The sequence below is a fragment of the Vombatus ursinus genome, unplaced genomic scaffold, assembly GCF_900497805.2.
Source record: "Vombatus ursinus unplaced genomic scaffold, bare-nosed wombat genome assembly UNPS02014807.1, whole genome shotgun sequence".
NCBI classification, from domain to species: domain Eukaryota; kingdom Metazoa; phylum Chordata; class Mammalia; order Diprotodontia; family Vombatidae; genus Vombatus; species Vombatus ursinus.
In genome coordinates, this window is record NW_020954585.1 from 60,504,112 (window position 1) to 60,520,486 (window position 16,375).

The window sequence follows — 16,375 nt, forward strand, 5'->3', positions numbered from 1 at the left end:
ATAAAGGGGGAAGCCAAACTGACAATGTGATAGGCTCCTTTAAAAGACTCTACCAAATGTGATGTGGTTTTTAACCACCTCTCTCACACTTTAAATGGGCAATCCTGCAGAATTAATAGCAGTGAAATAATATCCTATAATTTGCTATGGATTTCTTCCTATCGAATATGAGAGGAAGCTACTTTTGAGCCAATAAAACTCTGTTTCATACAAGAAAGTCTCTGTTGCTAACATAGACAAAACATGTGGCTTTCCTCTTACATTCAGAGTCCCATACCAATGGGTTTGGGGACTCAGGTTATGCTACAATTTGACAGAGTTGCCTAGAGCACTAAGAGGTAATATGCCTTGAGCCTGCATGAGGGCTAGGGTAGAGTTGGTGACAGAGAGAGAACTCTTCAGTCTCTTCAAGCTCTTGAGCTTCTTCAAGTTCTTGAGTCCATTGATATCTACCAATGAGGAGAGAGTCCCATGCCAAATGGGCTTTGGGTTACAGTAGGTTGAGCCTGCACTGATAGAGGGAGTTTCCTTTACTAATGAAATCATTGGTCTACTCCCTTTCCCTAGCCATCATTAAGACCAACAATAATGTCAGACATTTGTATAGCACCTTTAACATTTTTCAAAGCCTGATAATGATTGCCTGTCCTCATCACAACCTATCTGATCCTATCCTCATCATAACCTTTTAACCCAGGCAGGGCAGGTATTGTTATCCCACTTTTACAGATGAGGAAACTAGCCCAACCAAGCTAAATGAATCCCTAAGGTCACATAACGAATCAGAGGCAGAGCCAAGACAAAGGCTCCTGAGCCTTGTGCAGAAAGAAAAGCATGTCAATATCTAACATCAGGGAGTTCTGACTTCTGAATCAATTGAAGAGTCTTTCTGTTGCTGGAAATTTGTGTTCCTTTGCATTATGTCAGCAAGACAACAGAGGGAAAGCCATTAACCAGGAGAAACAAACATAGACTGACCCAGGCTGTGGGTAAAGCCAAAGGCTGACCATCTCACCCATGCAGCTCCAGGAGCTTGTGCTTCACTTCAATCTTTTGCTCAGGGCTGAGGCTGGTGCAGAATTTGAGTCTGTCCATTGCTGTGGCCAAGGCCCTAAGGTGAATCCCACTTTGAATAATGGCTGGAGGCAAATGGCAGATGAGGTTTCCAATGATGTCAATGTCATATTCATCAGTAATAGAATCATTCTGAAACCAAGAGGCCAGAGCTGGGAAAACTGTCTCCCAGGCACATCCAGGAGAATGCTTTGTTATAGTCACTTGACATGAGGTGATTTTACTTACAACCCTATCAAATGCATTGGATGTTACAAGACCTTCAGTCTCTTGGATTAGGTGGAAATGGAACGTGGCCTGAATTTATCCTAGCATGAAGCAAGCATGAAGTTTTTGGAAAACTGCATTGTGGACTTGGCATATGTAAGACACAAAATCATCAAGGGATAGAACTTTGTGAGTGGGGATGGCTAGGAATTAAACGGAAGGCGGGTACTTCAGAGATGCACTTGGATAATTATTTTTAAAAAAAAGAGGGATACTTGATGAATCTCCTTTCTAACACAGCTCGAATATATTGTCGCTGAAAATGGGCTGCTTCAAGCCCTCTAGGGAATTAAATGGATATGGTTGGTCTTATACATACATCCATGCAGTGGGAAGCAGCCAATATCTTGTAATTTGAAGACTGCTCCCCCAAACTCTTCCCCACTGAGATCTGACATTCCATCATTAGTGACTCATTCTTCGGTGTTAAGCATTATACTCAGCATGCAATCTTCTTTTTAAATGAATCTATCAAATTACTTCTCACAGGAGAGACTGGGACAATATGAGAACTGAAGGAATCCTAGCACAAAAGAATAAGCCAAAAGGGGCAGGGGAGTGGGGGAAGAATAAGGAGGCAGGCAGTGTTAAATATAAACTTTGCTGCCTCTACGATTTTGTGTGGTATCAGCTAGACTGGGTTATTTCTTTTTCTTTAGGATGTTGATGCTTCAGTGTAAAAGAAGCCCTGAGAATGGGCTGAATTGTGAGGAACTCAAAGAAGTACAGGAAGACTTCTATGATCTGATTCAGAGAGAAGTAAACAGAACCATCCTCACACTATGCACAGGGTTTACAATAATATATTTGGAAAGAACTAGAAAAAATGAAATGGAACACTGGGTAACTATAATTAAATAAACATGGAATAACCACGATAACCAATCTTAAACCCAGAGAAGAAATGACAAAATGTACATCCCTCCATTTGCAGTTTTTTTTTTCCCCTGGAGGAGAACTATAGGTTTGTAACATATAGGATTGTATATATGATCAGACTACATTAATGTGTGGTTTAATTTTGCTGAGCTAATTTTTTCTTCTTTCATTTTTATTCTTTGTCACACGAGATAGCTTTCTGGGGGAGGAGATGGGGAAGGTATGTATTTGGAAGGTAGGTGATATAAAATAAAAAAGAATGAATAATTTTTTAAAAAGTACGCTGCTTCAGAGCACTATTTTCTTTGCTATTCTGGGGACACTCCAGATTCCCATAGGGTCTCATGAAACTCAAGACTTCAATACCCCAGGAATTTTTGCCAAACTGTTACTCTTTATTCCTTCCCCTATTGTGCAGATTAAGAAGTGGTACTGAGACTTTACTGTAAGAAGGGATAACCAGTGTTTACTTTGCTTAACAGGGAATACTTGGGGAAGTGGAGGCATCATGCAAGAGAGGAGGGTTAAACACAAGCCTCTTTCAGAGCAGGAAGGACCTTTTCTTACCAAGCACTGCTGTACTTTTCTGATAATTGAATTCTTTTTGTGAGAATCTAAAATGAGAGTGTTCAGCTGGATCTTCCCTAGGCTAATCAGAAATGGAACACACTGAGAATCTGAGATCAGCTCCAGATAACGGGCCCTGGAAAGAGAGCAAGGGAAAGTGAGGAGTAAGAACACAGCTTTCCTGTTGCTTTTATCAGCCATATCACAGTTTTGTACTTAACTGTTCTCAAGTTGATTCCTGTGGGATTGTTTCCTCAACTTGATTAGAATCTCCTATTGGTCAGAGACCATGTTGGATACCCACAATGTCTAGCACAGTCCTAGGCATGTAGCATGAGCTTAATAAATGCTTGCTGATTGATGGGTTAACTGATTGAACATATGTAAAACACTTTGCAAACCTTAAACTACTATATACATGTTTGCTATTATTATTAAAGAAGGAAAGAAGGGGAAGGAGATGGAGAAGAGAGGGAAGGGAGAGAAGAAAATGGGGAGGCAAAGGAAGAAGGACTGGGAACGTGAGAATGGGAAGAAGAGACGGGGAGGAATAGTATCCAGGCAGGTCTTGCAAAGCTAGACTGCATTTCTTTTGAGGTCTGCCCCGAAATTCTGAAAGCAAAACCAGTCAATGAATTAACATGGAGAACCTTTACTTAAAGCATCTGTAATTTCATCAGGCTTCTGAATAGAGTTGTAAATTCTACCCAGAATTAAGAGGCATCTGTTAATTCTTCAATTCACAAGGAATGAAGAATTTCTTTCTGATTTTTTTTCCCACAGGGAGCCAAAATTTAAACATGGATCCTAGATTCCTAAGTGTAAAGATGAACTTTCTTCTATTTTTTCTGGAATTATTTTATTCTGTACATTAAAACTATATTCATTTTTCTTGTCAAAAGACTAAGAAATACCCAATTTACTTCCTTTAGAATCCTTTAAATCATTAGTTCATTATTAGTGCTTCTCAATTCTATCTTGATGCTCGAAATGAGCTTCCTAGGGTGCTGGTCTCCAAGTTATTTAAAGGAATAGCGGGTTATAGACCAAGCTTGCTCCCACTTAATAATGACAGTAGCTAATATTCATATGATGCTTTTAGTTTTGCAAAATGCTTAACATTTATTATGTTGTTTGATCCTTAAAACCACCTTGTGATGTAGGTGCTGTTATTATTCCCATTTTACAAGTGAGGAAACTGAGGCTAAGAAATGTTAAATGACTTTCCCAGAGTCACGCAGCTAGTAAGTGTCTAAGACAGAATTAATATAGAGTCAGTGTATGTAAACTTTGAAATGCTCCATATAGGTAGGTGAGGGAGAATTATGGAAAACTCTCATCAGCATAACTACTAAGCCATGGTTAGGATCCCAACGATGCTTACTTACGGGAGTGCTGATAGGAGAAAGGGAGGCAGAGATGAGCGAGACTCCTTCCAGTACTTCCAAGCTAAACAGTTAACCTGAAAGAATAAAATCAAGTATGAAGATTTCTAGGCATTGTGAGATCTGAAGAAGCCAAGCCTAGCTTGTTACATGTTATTTAAGATGATCCTGGCATCTTCAAAATAATAACAACAATTAATAATAACAGCTAGAATTTATATAGCACTTTGAAGTTTGCAAAGTGCTTTAATTATGTTAACTCATTTGAGTCTTACAACAACTCTATGAGTGAGATGCTATTATTATCCTCATTTTACAGATGAAGCATAGTCTCAGAGGGTCTGATCCCCACCAATTTAACTGGGCAGGGCAGAGCCTTTCATACATCTAAGAAACAGATGCCAGGTCCTTCATCAAAACTTTACAGCCTTGTCTAATAGCGCTATATAACAAATATTATTCTTCCTTTTCCATCATCCCTCAGAGAAAGAACTGAATGAACCAATAGTATAGAAATCTTTTAATTCCAATTTTAAACATATCTAAGTAAAAGGAAGGAAAATGCTCTCCATATTCATCTGGGAAGGGCCACCTTACCCCAAGTCCCTGGGTTTTACAGATATTGCAAGCTCACGACATATATGGTATGACTCTACTCACATTTGTATTCTCTCAAAAACTATGATAAATAAGGCATGCTGATAACACATCTCATTCACAGTATCAAATAGTCTCACACTTATTTGGAAGATAAAGTTTTATAGGAAAAATATTCTCAGAGCATTTTTTAACCAAATACTCCAATAATAAAGGACAGCAGTGTGTGTGTGTGGGGGGGGCATTTTTAAATTCAAATAATTATCAGCACATATGTAGTAATTTAAAAAACAATTACTCCTCCCCCACCCACATCATAAATGTATTTCTCGGTTCAATTTTGATTTTGGAATGATCATGCCATGATGGCTTTGGTTGCCAAGATAAAAAGGTCACCAAGTCCAGATTTTTTGCCCCCTTTAAACATATGAAACTGGAGAAAACTTGGCTTGAGTCAAACAGTTGGCCCCAAACTATTACTGGCATCTGAAAACCCCTAGGAAAATGTCTTCAACCAGAGCAATCAACATTAACCCACTTATGGGGGATGGGAAGAAACCGAATTAGAACTGGAAAAAAGGCTGCTAATGGTACCTGATATGGAGAAAGCAGGTGGAGTTTGTTTTCAAAATACTTGAAATGGGCCAAAAATGAGTCAGAGCTCATGGTCTCAATCTGCTGGCAAGTTATTCCTTTAACCAACTGCCCTACACTGAAAAGAGAGATGGGAGAGGAGGGTGGGGGAGGTGGGGAGGGAATCAAGTTAGAGACAAGAGGGATATAAAAAAGACACAAAGAACCTTTCATATCACTCCGAGACATTTGGGTAGGACCCCAGTGGAAGATCCCACTGACACTGGTTAGTTATTTTTTTCTTACCTTAGGAGGTCATCAGGCTTTGTCATTGTTCTTGACAAAAAATCATACAGAAACAAGGCCTATGGTGAGAACAATCAAAAGTAAGTGTGTGTGGGTGTGCTTGCTATGGAGTAGAATGTGGAAAAACAAGTCTGAAATTCTGTTTCCTGTTTTTCATATCCTACTTACGAATTAGAAGGGGAGTAAAATCAGGTTGTTTTTTCTCTGAGACCCAATTTACATTCCACTGCTCTTCCTGACCATAGTCCTCCATTCCTACCCCACCCAGGGAAGAAAAGGTTTGGAGGAAAATCAAGGAACCTGGTCAGAACTAACTGGAACAGAGCCCTAAGGAAAAGTATTCCTGTCTCCCAAGGAGCTATACCCAAACCCTTCTGCCAGCATTTTCAGAGGAGAAAATATACATTTAGCTGGCTCCTGTCTCAAGGAAAAATACATTTACAGAATTTGTAACTCGTAGACTAGGGCATCTATTTGTTTTTACAGAACCTGTAATTTAATCCTAAGTAATTTCCAGTCAAGTAAATCGTATGATAAATGGGGGCCTTTGAAGCTCTATCTGACATAGGATTTAGAGATGGAAAGGAACTCAGAAGTCACTTAGTGCAACCAATACCTGAACAGGAGTTTCATATACTGCATACCAGTAAGTAGACATCTAGTCCTTACTTGACAATTTCCTTTGATAAGAGGCTCAATGCCACTTGAAGTAGCCATCTCCACTTTTGGATACCTCTAATTATTTGGAAGTTTTTGTTTTTTCCCACAAAAGACAGCTGGGTAGTGAGGTGGATGGAGCACAGACCTTAGAGTGAGAAAGACCCAAGTTTGAATCCTACCTTATACACTCCTTAGCTATGTGACCCTGGGCAAGCATTTAACCTCTCTGTACCTCAGTTTCCTCATCTGTCAAATAGGGATAATACATTATTCCCTACTGCACAAAGTTCTTGTGAGGATCAAAGGAGTTAACCTATGTAAAGCACTATGCAAAACCTTAATGAGCTATATAAATGTTAGCTATTATTATCATCTTCATCATTAATATTATCAATATCATCATAAGCAGAGGTGACTTCTAGCCTCTCGGCAACTTCTACTCATTGCCCTCTGAGGCTAAATAAAACAAGTGTTATCCCATTTATACATACCAGTTCTCACGTCTAGCTTTGTAAAGGGGCATAGTACTGGATATGCTGTGAGAAAGACCTGTATTAGAATCTTACCCTAGACGTTTACTATCCATGTGCTCCTACATACTCCCTACCACCTAACCTCACTGGGTCTGTTTCTTTTGAGGACTTATATCAGAGGATTTTTGCCAGGATCAAATGAGATGATATATTTAAAGCTTCAAACCTGGAAATGCTATATCAGTGTGAACTATTGCCATGTATGTCCCTTCTAAATTTTTCCTCTCCAGGCTAAACATCACTATTATAAATAGCCAGACAAAAAGAAATGCCAGAGAGCTGCAGTGGATAGAGTTCCAGGCCTGAAGTCAGGAAGACTCAGTTTCCTGAGTTCAAATCCAGCCCCAGACATTTACTGGATGTACGATCCTGGGCAAGTTACTTAACCCTGTTTGCCTCAGTTTCCTCATCTGTAAGATGGCAAGGAAATGGCAAACCACTCCAGTATCTCTGCCAAGAAAACTCCAAATGGGATCACAAAGAGCTGGACATGACTGAAACAAATGAATAACAACAAATATTTCAAGATCTGTTTATATATAGCACTTGATATAATAATATTAATACATGATACAATATATAAAAATATGTAATATGATATATAATAAAACATTATATATTTTACGGTGAGGTTCCTGAGTCAAGAAAATGTGGCAAGATTTTGTATTGGCCTTCCTGATACCACTTTGGCCACAGTGATGGCCACAGTGTTAATTAACACTTTTCTCATTATAAATATCCAACTTAATCTGTTGCAGTGGATCATATATCTGATCTGATCATGTAGGAATAGGTAATACTTAGGTGAAGAAACTTCTATCAATGTAAGTTGGCACCAGAAGTGCCAAAATTGCAAAGAATCACCACTTAATAACCTTAGAAAGTTGCTTCAAGCATTGAGAGGTTAAAGGATTTGCCCAGGGTCACATAGCCAATATTATCAGAGGCTAAACTTGTCTTCCTGGCTTCAACACCAGCTCTCTATCCATTATACCACACTGCCTGATCATGTATGGCAATAATAAAATAGTGTTATCTTTCAGAAGGCCAACCTACAGTTAGCTTTGCCATCATGAAGCTCTTCTCTAGAGGAGGAGACTCATGTAATGACTACTAATTACCTGGCTTCTCCTGAGCTCCTTTTCTTTGACAACTGTAGCATTGAAGCCTGGCTCCTTCCATAAATCAAAGAGAGATACTTCCTTAAAGAAAACTCCTTGTATATCCATGACTGTTGAAGAAACATCACCTGCTTCAAGCATCTAACCAAAAACAAGAAAGAGACAGGCATAGTAATGTAAGGTATATGATGAGGCTTTTAGGCTTAGCTTCTTGAAATTTTTGCAATTCTACATGACATTTTAGATGAATAGATGGGCCCTGAAGACTCTTCCATCTCTAAAACTATGATCTTAGGAGCCTAAGAAAAATACTGATGTGCATTTTAGGCAGTGGGGGAGAGGCAGGGAGAGTCACAAAGCACCATCTTGTACTAAGTACAAATCTGGTCTTTGGGTGGCAAGAGAGCATAGGGAGAGATGGAGAAAATCTTGATGGCAAAACCAAGATCCCTTACAACTCTAGTATTTTATGATAATATTACTAATCAATCACCATTTATTAAGCATCTACTACGTGCAAGGTACTGGGGATACAAACAATCCCAACCCTCAAGGAATTTACAGGTTCCTGATGGGCGAGAGAGGTAAGAAATCACAGAATCAGAGATATACCAGTAAATATAGGATACATATAAAATAAATACAAACTTATAGAGGATGGTACTAACAAATGGAGAAAGACTCTTCAGATTCAGAAAGATGCCATTTACTAAAGAATCAGGAGAGGTCCCAAGCAAAGGGATTTTTTGGTTGTTTTGTTTTTGTTTTCATTTTGTGCTTAAGAGGCAATCTAACCCAGAATTAATCCCATGGCTAAAAATCACATTTCACCTACAGGGATTCTGAAACCAAGTGCTCTGGTATGAAGTTACTGTTTATCAGATAGTTTCTCATTACCTTGCTGAGGATACCTTGTTGCTGGGCAGGTGACAAATCAGATACATGTTGGGAGATGGTGCCTTTATTGACATGTGAGAGCTCCTTTGGATCCATGCTGTAGAAAGCTTGGGTGCTGATACCAGCCAGCAATGCACCCATCTGGCTGACATTGTAGAATGATATGACCTAGGAAAGAGAACAAGAAGCCTCATGGAACAGAAGCTTTCAAAGAAGATTTGGAGATAATTCAGGATTTAGGTCACTTTGTTCCCCATTAAAACCTATCTAAACTTTAGAGTAGGAAATATGACAAAGGAAAATGCAAGGAGCCTAGTTCTCATTAGTGCTGAATAGGTGGGGTCGTGTCAGTGGAATATAATGAGCAAAAAGGCAATAACCCCTTATATTTCTATAGGGCTCCATATTTTCATAACAATCAATAAATCAAAGAGCTTTATTAAATAACTATTATATGTCAACTGTTGTGCTAGCTACTGAGGATTCAAAGAACTATTCAAAAATGAATAGTTCTGCCCTCAAGGAACTTACATGCTATTAGGAGAGACAAAATGTATGTCTAAGTACATGCAGAATATATTTTTAAAATGCAGGGTAGATGACAGAAGAGCATTCAGAAAAGGCAAAGGTCGTACTTGAGCTGAGTGTAGATGGAAGAGACTCCAGGAGGTAGAAGTGAGGAGGGAGTATATTCCAAGAATGGGAGATAGAAAACAAAAATTGGAGACATATGTGAGGAATGGCAAGAAGGCCAGTCTGTCTGGATGGTAGCATGTGGGAAAGGAAGTAAAGTATGAAGCTAGAAAGTTAGGTTGCGGCCAGATTATAAAGATCTTTTACTGACAGAGTAATTCACATAGTAGCGTGCCACAGGGTAGAATTAGGTAGGGAGACAAGGTGAGGCCTGCTTTTAAGGAAAAGCCCTCTGGAAGCCATGTAGGAAATGGATTAGAAAGGGGATAGAATCAAGACAGAGATCAATCAGGAAGTTATTACAATGAACCAGACAAAAGATGATAAGGGCCTGAACTAAGGCAGTGACTGTGTAAGTAATGATAAGGAGGTTGACGTAAGAGATGTTTGTGGAGGAATGAACAGCATGATTTTGGCAACTTATTGCATATGTGGGATGAAGAAGAATGAGACATGGAGGATAACTTAAAATGTCCAGCATGAAATGTCCAATGGGCAGTGAGTGACGCAGAACTGAAACTCAGGGGAGATTCTACGGCTGGAGATGTAGATCTGTGAGTAATCTGCATAGAAAATGATGATTAAACCAATTGGAACTAATGAAGTCATCCAGCAAGAGAATACACAAAGAGAAAAGATTCAGGGCCCTCAGATCCATTATTTCACTTCAGTCTCTCAACAATCCTCCGAGGGAGAGTAGGGGCAGGCATCACTCTCTCCATTTTACAGATGAGAAAAGTGAATACCAGAAAGTTGAAGACTCCCAAAAATAGGTGTCACAGACAGGTAGTGACAGAAACAGGACTAGACAACCTCCCACCCCTGCCCCCAGATCCCCTGACTCCTAGTCTACTGCCTTTTTCATATTAGCTTTAAAGAAAAAGTTATTGTGGGGTGACCACTGAAAACACATCTGCCTGGTTAGGTCACAGATCCAGGACACAGTTTAGAATTTAAAAATAACTGCTTAAAACAAAAAAAAAAGTGTATGGATTCTACACACTTAAGCTGTTGCCAAATTCCCTGGTATTTAACATTTAAAGTACTTTTTGTGAGTTTCCAATATTGACCCATATAGTTTAAAAAACAGTCCCAGTATTTGGGTGGCCTTTACTACATTCAAGAAGTCATGAACTTTGGGACAGCTAGGTGGCACAGTGGATAGAGCACCAGCCCTAAAGTCAGGAGGACCTGAGTTCAAATCTGACCTCAGACCAAATACTTGACACTTACTAGCTGTGTGACCCTGAGCAAGTCACTTAACCCCAATTGCAAAAAAAAAAAGTCATGAACTGAACTGACCTTCTCATGGGTCAAGTACTTGGTGGACAAGATAATGACCTGGCTGCTGGTCCACCCTGAGACCTGGTTGAGAGTTGAGATTGCATTGTGCACTGCCTCTGGAGACAGGGCCTCTAGCTGGCTGCACGTCAGACCCACCACTGCATCAGATAAAGAGCCAAGGGTATCATTCAGGGTCTGGTTCTCCATAGCAATGTCCAAAAGTTCAGCCTTGAGCTGAAACAAAAGAAATCGTAGAATGAATTACGGGTTTGTTCACTTGTGCAGGTTTGCTGAGATTGTCATTGTGTGATTTCCTGACATACTATGACTTAATAGTTAAGTCTTAAGGAGGTGTCCCAAGGCAGAGAGGGGTTAAGTTGAGGAATCCAGAATCATACAGCTAATAACTGTCAGAGGGAAGATTTAAACCCACATCCAGACTGCTTCTATGATTTGCTTACTTCCTAGGAAATCCCTACTGCCTCATCTGCAGCACTCTCAGTCAAATGTTGATGATTAGAAATATCATGCAGAAGGACGTGTTATAAGCACAACAAAACAAAAGTGCTGCAGAAAATATTTTTTCTGGCTTTGACTTTACTTTGTCGTAATTTACTCTGGATCACCACTTTATGTGTTTTTGCTAAATGCTCCTGGCAGAGAGAGGGAGGATTTGACCATTTCTAAATTAAAACAGGAAGTAAAGGGATGGATATATATATACACATATATATAAATATATATAATGTAGTGTTTTTCTTTAAAAAAAATTTTTAAATCTTTCTTATATCTTTTAACATCACATTCATTTCTGAATATATCCCTACCCAGCTAGCCATCTTTTTCTAAATCTACATCTTTATCTATACACACACACAGCTTTACTAGGTTAAAATTGCACTAAGACTTTTGGGACACTCTGAATATTCCCATCCATTTATCTATCTACCTATCTGTCTACCTAAAATTCATTTTAGATATGCACATATACCACGTGCATACTCTGGGTAATGTCTAGATGGCAGCTGAAAGGCAGTGTGATCTAACAGATCTAACCTGGATGTCAGAAGATCAGGGTTATATCCTGGCTCTGCCACTTACTAACTGTGTAACCTAAGGTAAGTCATCTTTGTTCTTTGGGCCTCAGTTTTCTCATCTGCAAAATAAGTGAATTGGCATAGAACACTAACAGTCTTTCTAATTCTGTGACATTTTATTACTAGCCACTTGCCTATTATTTCTAATGAGGACTGTACCTACCAAAAATGGACACACAACTGAAAAAAGGAGGGGGGGGAACCAAGCTACACATCCAAAGGGGTGGCAAAAAACACCATAGCTGGAATGACTTTTGGTGAGACCCATCCAAAGGGACATACAGTGTAGTGGTCACTCTTTCCCTTTGATTTTGACACCACTGGCTTATAACACTGAGAAGTTCAATGAGTTGCCCAGGGTCATACAGCCAGAGGTGAAATGAACTCAGGTCTTCCTGACTTTGAGGCCAGCTCTCTATCTACCACCACATGCCTTTCATTAAAATATGAACATTTACAAAAAGTCATTTCAAAAAGTGTCTTTTATTGTCCCTATCCCTTCCCTGGCTAACATTACAGAATGCTCTGATCTTCCCTGTCTCTTCCATTCATGTTGTATCCTGGGTATCTGCTTACCTTTCCCCAAGTCTAGTTCTGAATACCACATAGCAGGCACTAAAGAAATGTATTAGTTGCTGATAAAATATACATTATAGCCCTGAACTATTATAGTAACTTAATTGGTCTCTGCCTTTAGTCTCTCCCTTCTCCAATTTATCTTTTCCACAGTTGACAAATTAATCTTCCTTTAGCTTGGTGTTAACCATACCATTCTTCTATTGAATATTAAACACTGGGGACCCTGGAGTTGAAAAACAGAAAGTATTTATATAATGGTCACTATATGCCAGGCATTATGCTAAGCACTTTACAAATATTATCTCATTTCTGCAAGTTGGTGTTGTTAGTATCCCTATTATAAAGTTGAGGAAACAGTGGTGAACAGAGGTTAAGTTAACTTGTGCTAGTAAGTATCTGAGGCTAGATTTGAACTCAGGTCTTAGGGAAAGAAAGTTAGCTAATAGGTCTGTAAATTCCTCATTTATTTTTTGTTCAGTCAAGTCTCACTCTTCATGACTCCATTTGGGGTTTTCTTGGCAAAGATATTGGAGTAGTTTGCCATTTCCTTCTCCACTTCATTTTTTACAGATGAGGAAACTGGGGCAAACAGTGTTAAGTGACTTAACCAGGTTAACACAGCTAGTTAGTGTCAGAGGCTAGATATGAACTCAGGAAGATCAGTCTTCCTGACTTCAGGCCCTGCACTCTATCTACTGGACCACCTAGCTGCCCATTTATTTAGCATCAAAACATCCCTTTGATCCTGGTAATCATTTTGGCATGATTATAGATTAACTAACCCCTATGTATTCATGACAGAGTGTACGGAGATAAAAGTATAGAACCTGTGAAGAATCTAATGTGGACAGAGAGTTTTTAGCCTCTTGGTCAGAATGATTGAAGTAATACAGAGATTAAGGGTATATTACAGGAAGAAAACATGGCATGTTATTGAGTAGGCATGCAGATTGTGTGCATTTCGAGGGTGTGCCTGGGTGTGGATTCCCAGAGGACTGAGTTTGCTCTTAATGTGAACCTTGATTTAGGGAGCATAGAGAAAAGCACAGAGTGTGAAACTAACCAGCAAGATTATGTGCATGCTGGAGTCCTAGAGTCCCTTTCAGAAAATTATTCCAATATTTGAGGAGCAAAAAGCAAAGACATTTAACAAATACTCAAGTTGAATAGTGCAATTCTGAGCCTTCCAATAATCTTTTCATAGGAAAAGAGTGTGTCCCCCGGGTGAAAGCAAACCAGGAATTTGGAGTGTGTTTAAGAGCAATGAGCACTGGAAAGAAGAGGTGAAACAACAGAAAAATCCTTAGTAGTTCCCTATTGTCTCTGGGATAAAATCCACACTCCTTAGCCTAGCATTTAAAGTCCATAATCTGGCTCCAGCCTACCTTTTCCACCTCATTTTACATCACTTTACACCAACCAAATTACTACCTATTTCCTGAATGCAACTTGCCATCTCATGCTTCTGACATTCACATAGTCTGTCTCCTAGGCTAGAATGCAATTCCTCCTTATCCCCACCTTTCAAATTTCTTATCTTGTTCAGAATTCAATCAGTGCTACCTCCTCCATATGAACTTTTCCAATTACCTGAGATGAAAATGTCTTCTCCATCAATTATTCCTATAACATGTTGTCTTTGTCCTTATAACTCTCTACACTATATTGTATTTATCTGTGTACATGTCATAGCCCTCCCAATAGAACATGAGATCTTCGAAGGTAGAAACTATTTCAGGGGTGTTCTGAAGCCTGCTCTCACGTGCCTAGAGCAGATTATTAAATTTTTAGTGTAAGCCTTTACACCTTGGAAATCGGTAAATACTACATATCAGCACTTGATTTATTATTCTGTTGATTGTCTAGACTTAAGAAAGTAATGGAGAAATGGTAATAATACAGATTAAACTTAAAAGTGTGTTGTGCACACTATTTTTTTCCCCAGAAAGCCAGTTGTTAAACATTTACCAGCATACCTCTGGGATATTTAACTTTTTTTTTGTTTGTTTTTGTATCCCCTGAACAGAGCATATGCCTTGTACACCATATTCCAGGTGCTTGATAAATGTTTATTTGGTTGAACTGAATTGGAAAGAAGGAAGGCAAAGAGGGAATGAAGGGGGAGAAGAGAGAGGAAGAAAGCTAAAGTGGAAAGAAGGAAATGGGGGATAAAGAGAGACAAATATTGCTGGAGGGAGGCACCATGCATCTAATTCTTCACAAGACACAAAGTGCCTGCTTCCCACCATCAACATATGCAGAAGATTGGGCAAGTGGCACCTTATAAACATAAGAATGACTAGCAGGGGCAGATAGGTGGTGCAGTGGATAGACCGCCGGCCCTAGAATCAGGAAGACCTGAGTTCAAATGCAGCCTCAGACACATGAAACTCACTAGCTGTGTAACCCTGGGCAAGTCACTTAACCCCACTGCCTCGCCAAAAAACGGAAAAAAAATGACTAGCAGATGGCTAAATGGTGGGCATGCAGAGTGGCCACAGGCATTCCCAGAGCCTGCAGCCTGAAGCCACAATTTGAGTGATTCTCCAGTGTTCTATTTCTCATCTCCAGCTCTGGTTTCCCCCATGCTCTGAATCCCCTTTATCAGGCCCCTGATCCAACCTCCTGATTCCCATCATGACTGCATCCCCTCATCTGGATTTTTCTGCTCAATTCCAAGTCCCAGTTTCCTCACAAACCAGCCCTCTCCCCTCCCCCCCCAAAAAGATCCCGCCCTTTCTTCATCAGCCAAAGCCTTCTGAGTCTTCTCTATCCCTACCAGTTCAAAACACAAGCTATTGTGGGCTGGACGTGGGGATACCCAGTCTTCTTCACCTTCTGAACATCAGCCTGGAAGCCTTGAAGTTGGTTACACTTAATCATTTGGTGTAGTAAGACTTGGGCTACTGTGGCTTCCAGCTCCTCCAGGTCATCATAGAAACAAACAAGCAGCCCCAGCCTAGGTAAGGAAATGAGAGTAGGTTGGAAAATAATCCAAAAGAATCAAAGTGATACAGGAAACAGGATGCAGCTCATCATATTTAATAGCTCAATTACAGTATAACTCTCTATGACCACAAGGAGGTTATGCACTTTGCATATTATCTGGGCAAAATTTTATTAATAAGTCAGTTGTATCTGTCACCTGGAGTTCCTTCTCCCCACCTTCAGTCAATATGTATTCAGAAAGTGCCAAGTAGTATAAAGAGACCAAGTCAGATATTGTGAAAGACAAATTTGCTGGGGAAAGGGAAAATCTCATAGACACAAAAATGAAAACCAGATTTCAGCTACAGGCACAAATAACCTGGAGGTCATATGTGGTCTCCGTGCTTTGGTCCTACTATGTGACCATCTCCAGCTCATCAGAAATTTAGATTCCACTCCTTCTAACTGGTGAGGTTTTTTCTTTATTTGTCTGGGAACCAGGTCTCCAAATTACTTCCAAAGTCTCCTCATCTTCCTCCCTACCCACAGTCACTTCCTATTTTCCATTAAAGTTTAATAAATGCTTTATAGATCTATATACCCCACCTCTGCTTTTAGGAGGTTTCCATGCCATTGCTTCCCCTGCTTAACACAGAAAACTGAGTTTGCTGTATTTTTCAGCAGTAGAATCTAAATTCCAGAGAAGATATAAAAGAATAAAGGGGAACAAGGCCTTGCCCTCGAGGCAATTCTCCTGAGTGCAATGAAGGGCTGTTCTTTCCAATCCTAAAGCTAAACTGAGGAATTCAGCTTCGGCGACTTGCCAAAAGCCATTTCTTAGATTGCTGGTATAGTAGAAGGTGCTGTTATTACTTGTGAATTCCTGGCTCCAAGAATAGCAACCAACAGGTCTTATTAGGCTGGTCACCCAGATG

General features: G+C 39.7%; 1 protein-coding gene across 1 annotated transcript in view; it reads right to left on the reverse strand.

Moving 5' to 3' along the window:
- LOC114051892 (otoancorin-like) overlaps positions 1–16,375 on the reverse strand; it is an 83,360-nt gene that overhangs the window by 52,793 nt on the left and 14,192 nt on the right. Inside the window, exons 11-19 of the mRNA XM_027874277.1 lie at positions 15,348–15,471; positions 10,855–11,070; positions 8,860–9,027; positions 7,963–8,103; positions 5,649–5,707; positions 5,364–5,481; positions 4,176–4,249; positions 2,788–2,923; positions 1,016–1,206 (exon numbers count right to left, since the gene is read on the reverse strand). Coding sequence (XP_027730078.1) covers positions 1,016–1,206; positions 2,788–2,923; positions 4,176–4,249; positions 5,364–5,481; positions 5,649–5,707; positions 7,963–8,103; positions 8,860–9,027; positions 10,855–11,070; positions 15,348–15,471 — 1,227 coding nt within the window. The remainder of the gene's footprint in view (positions 1–1,015; positions 1,207–2,787; positions 2,924–4,175; positions 4,250–5,363; positions 5,482–5,648; positions 5,708–7,962; positions 8,104–8,859; positions 9,028–10,854; positions 11,071–15,347; positions 15,472–16,375) is intronic.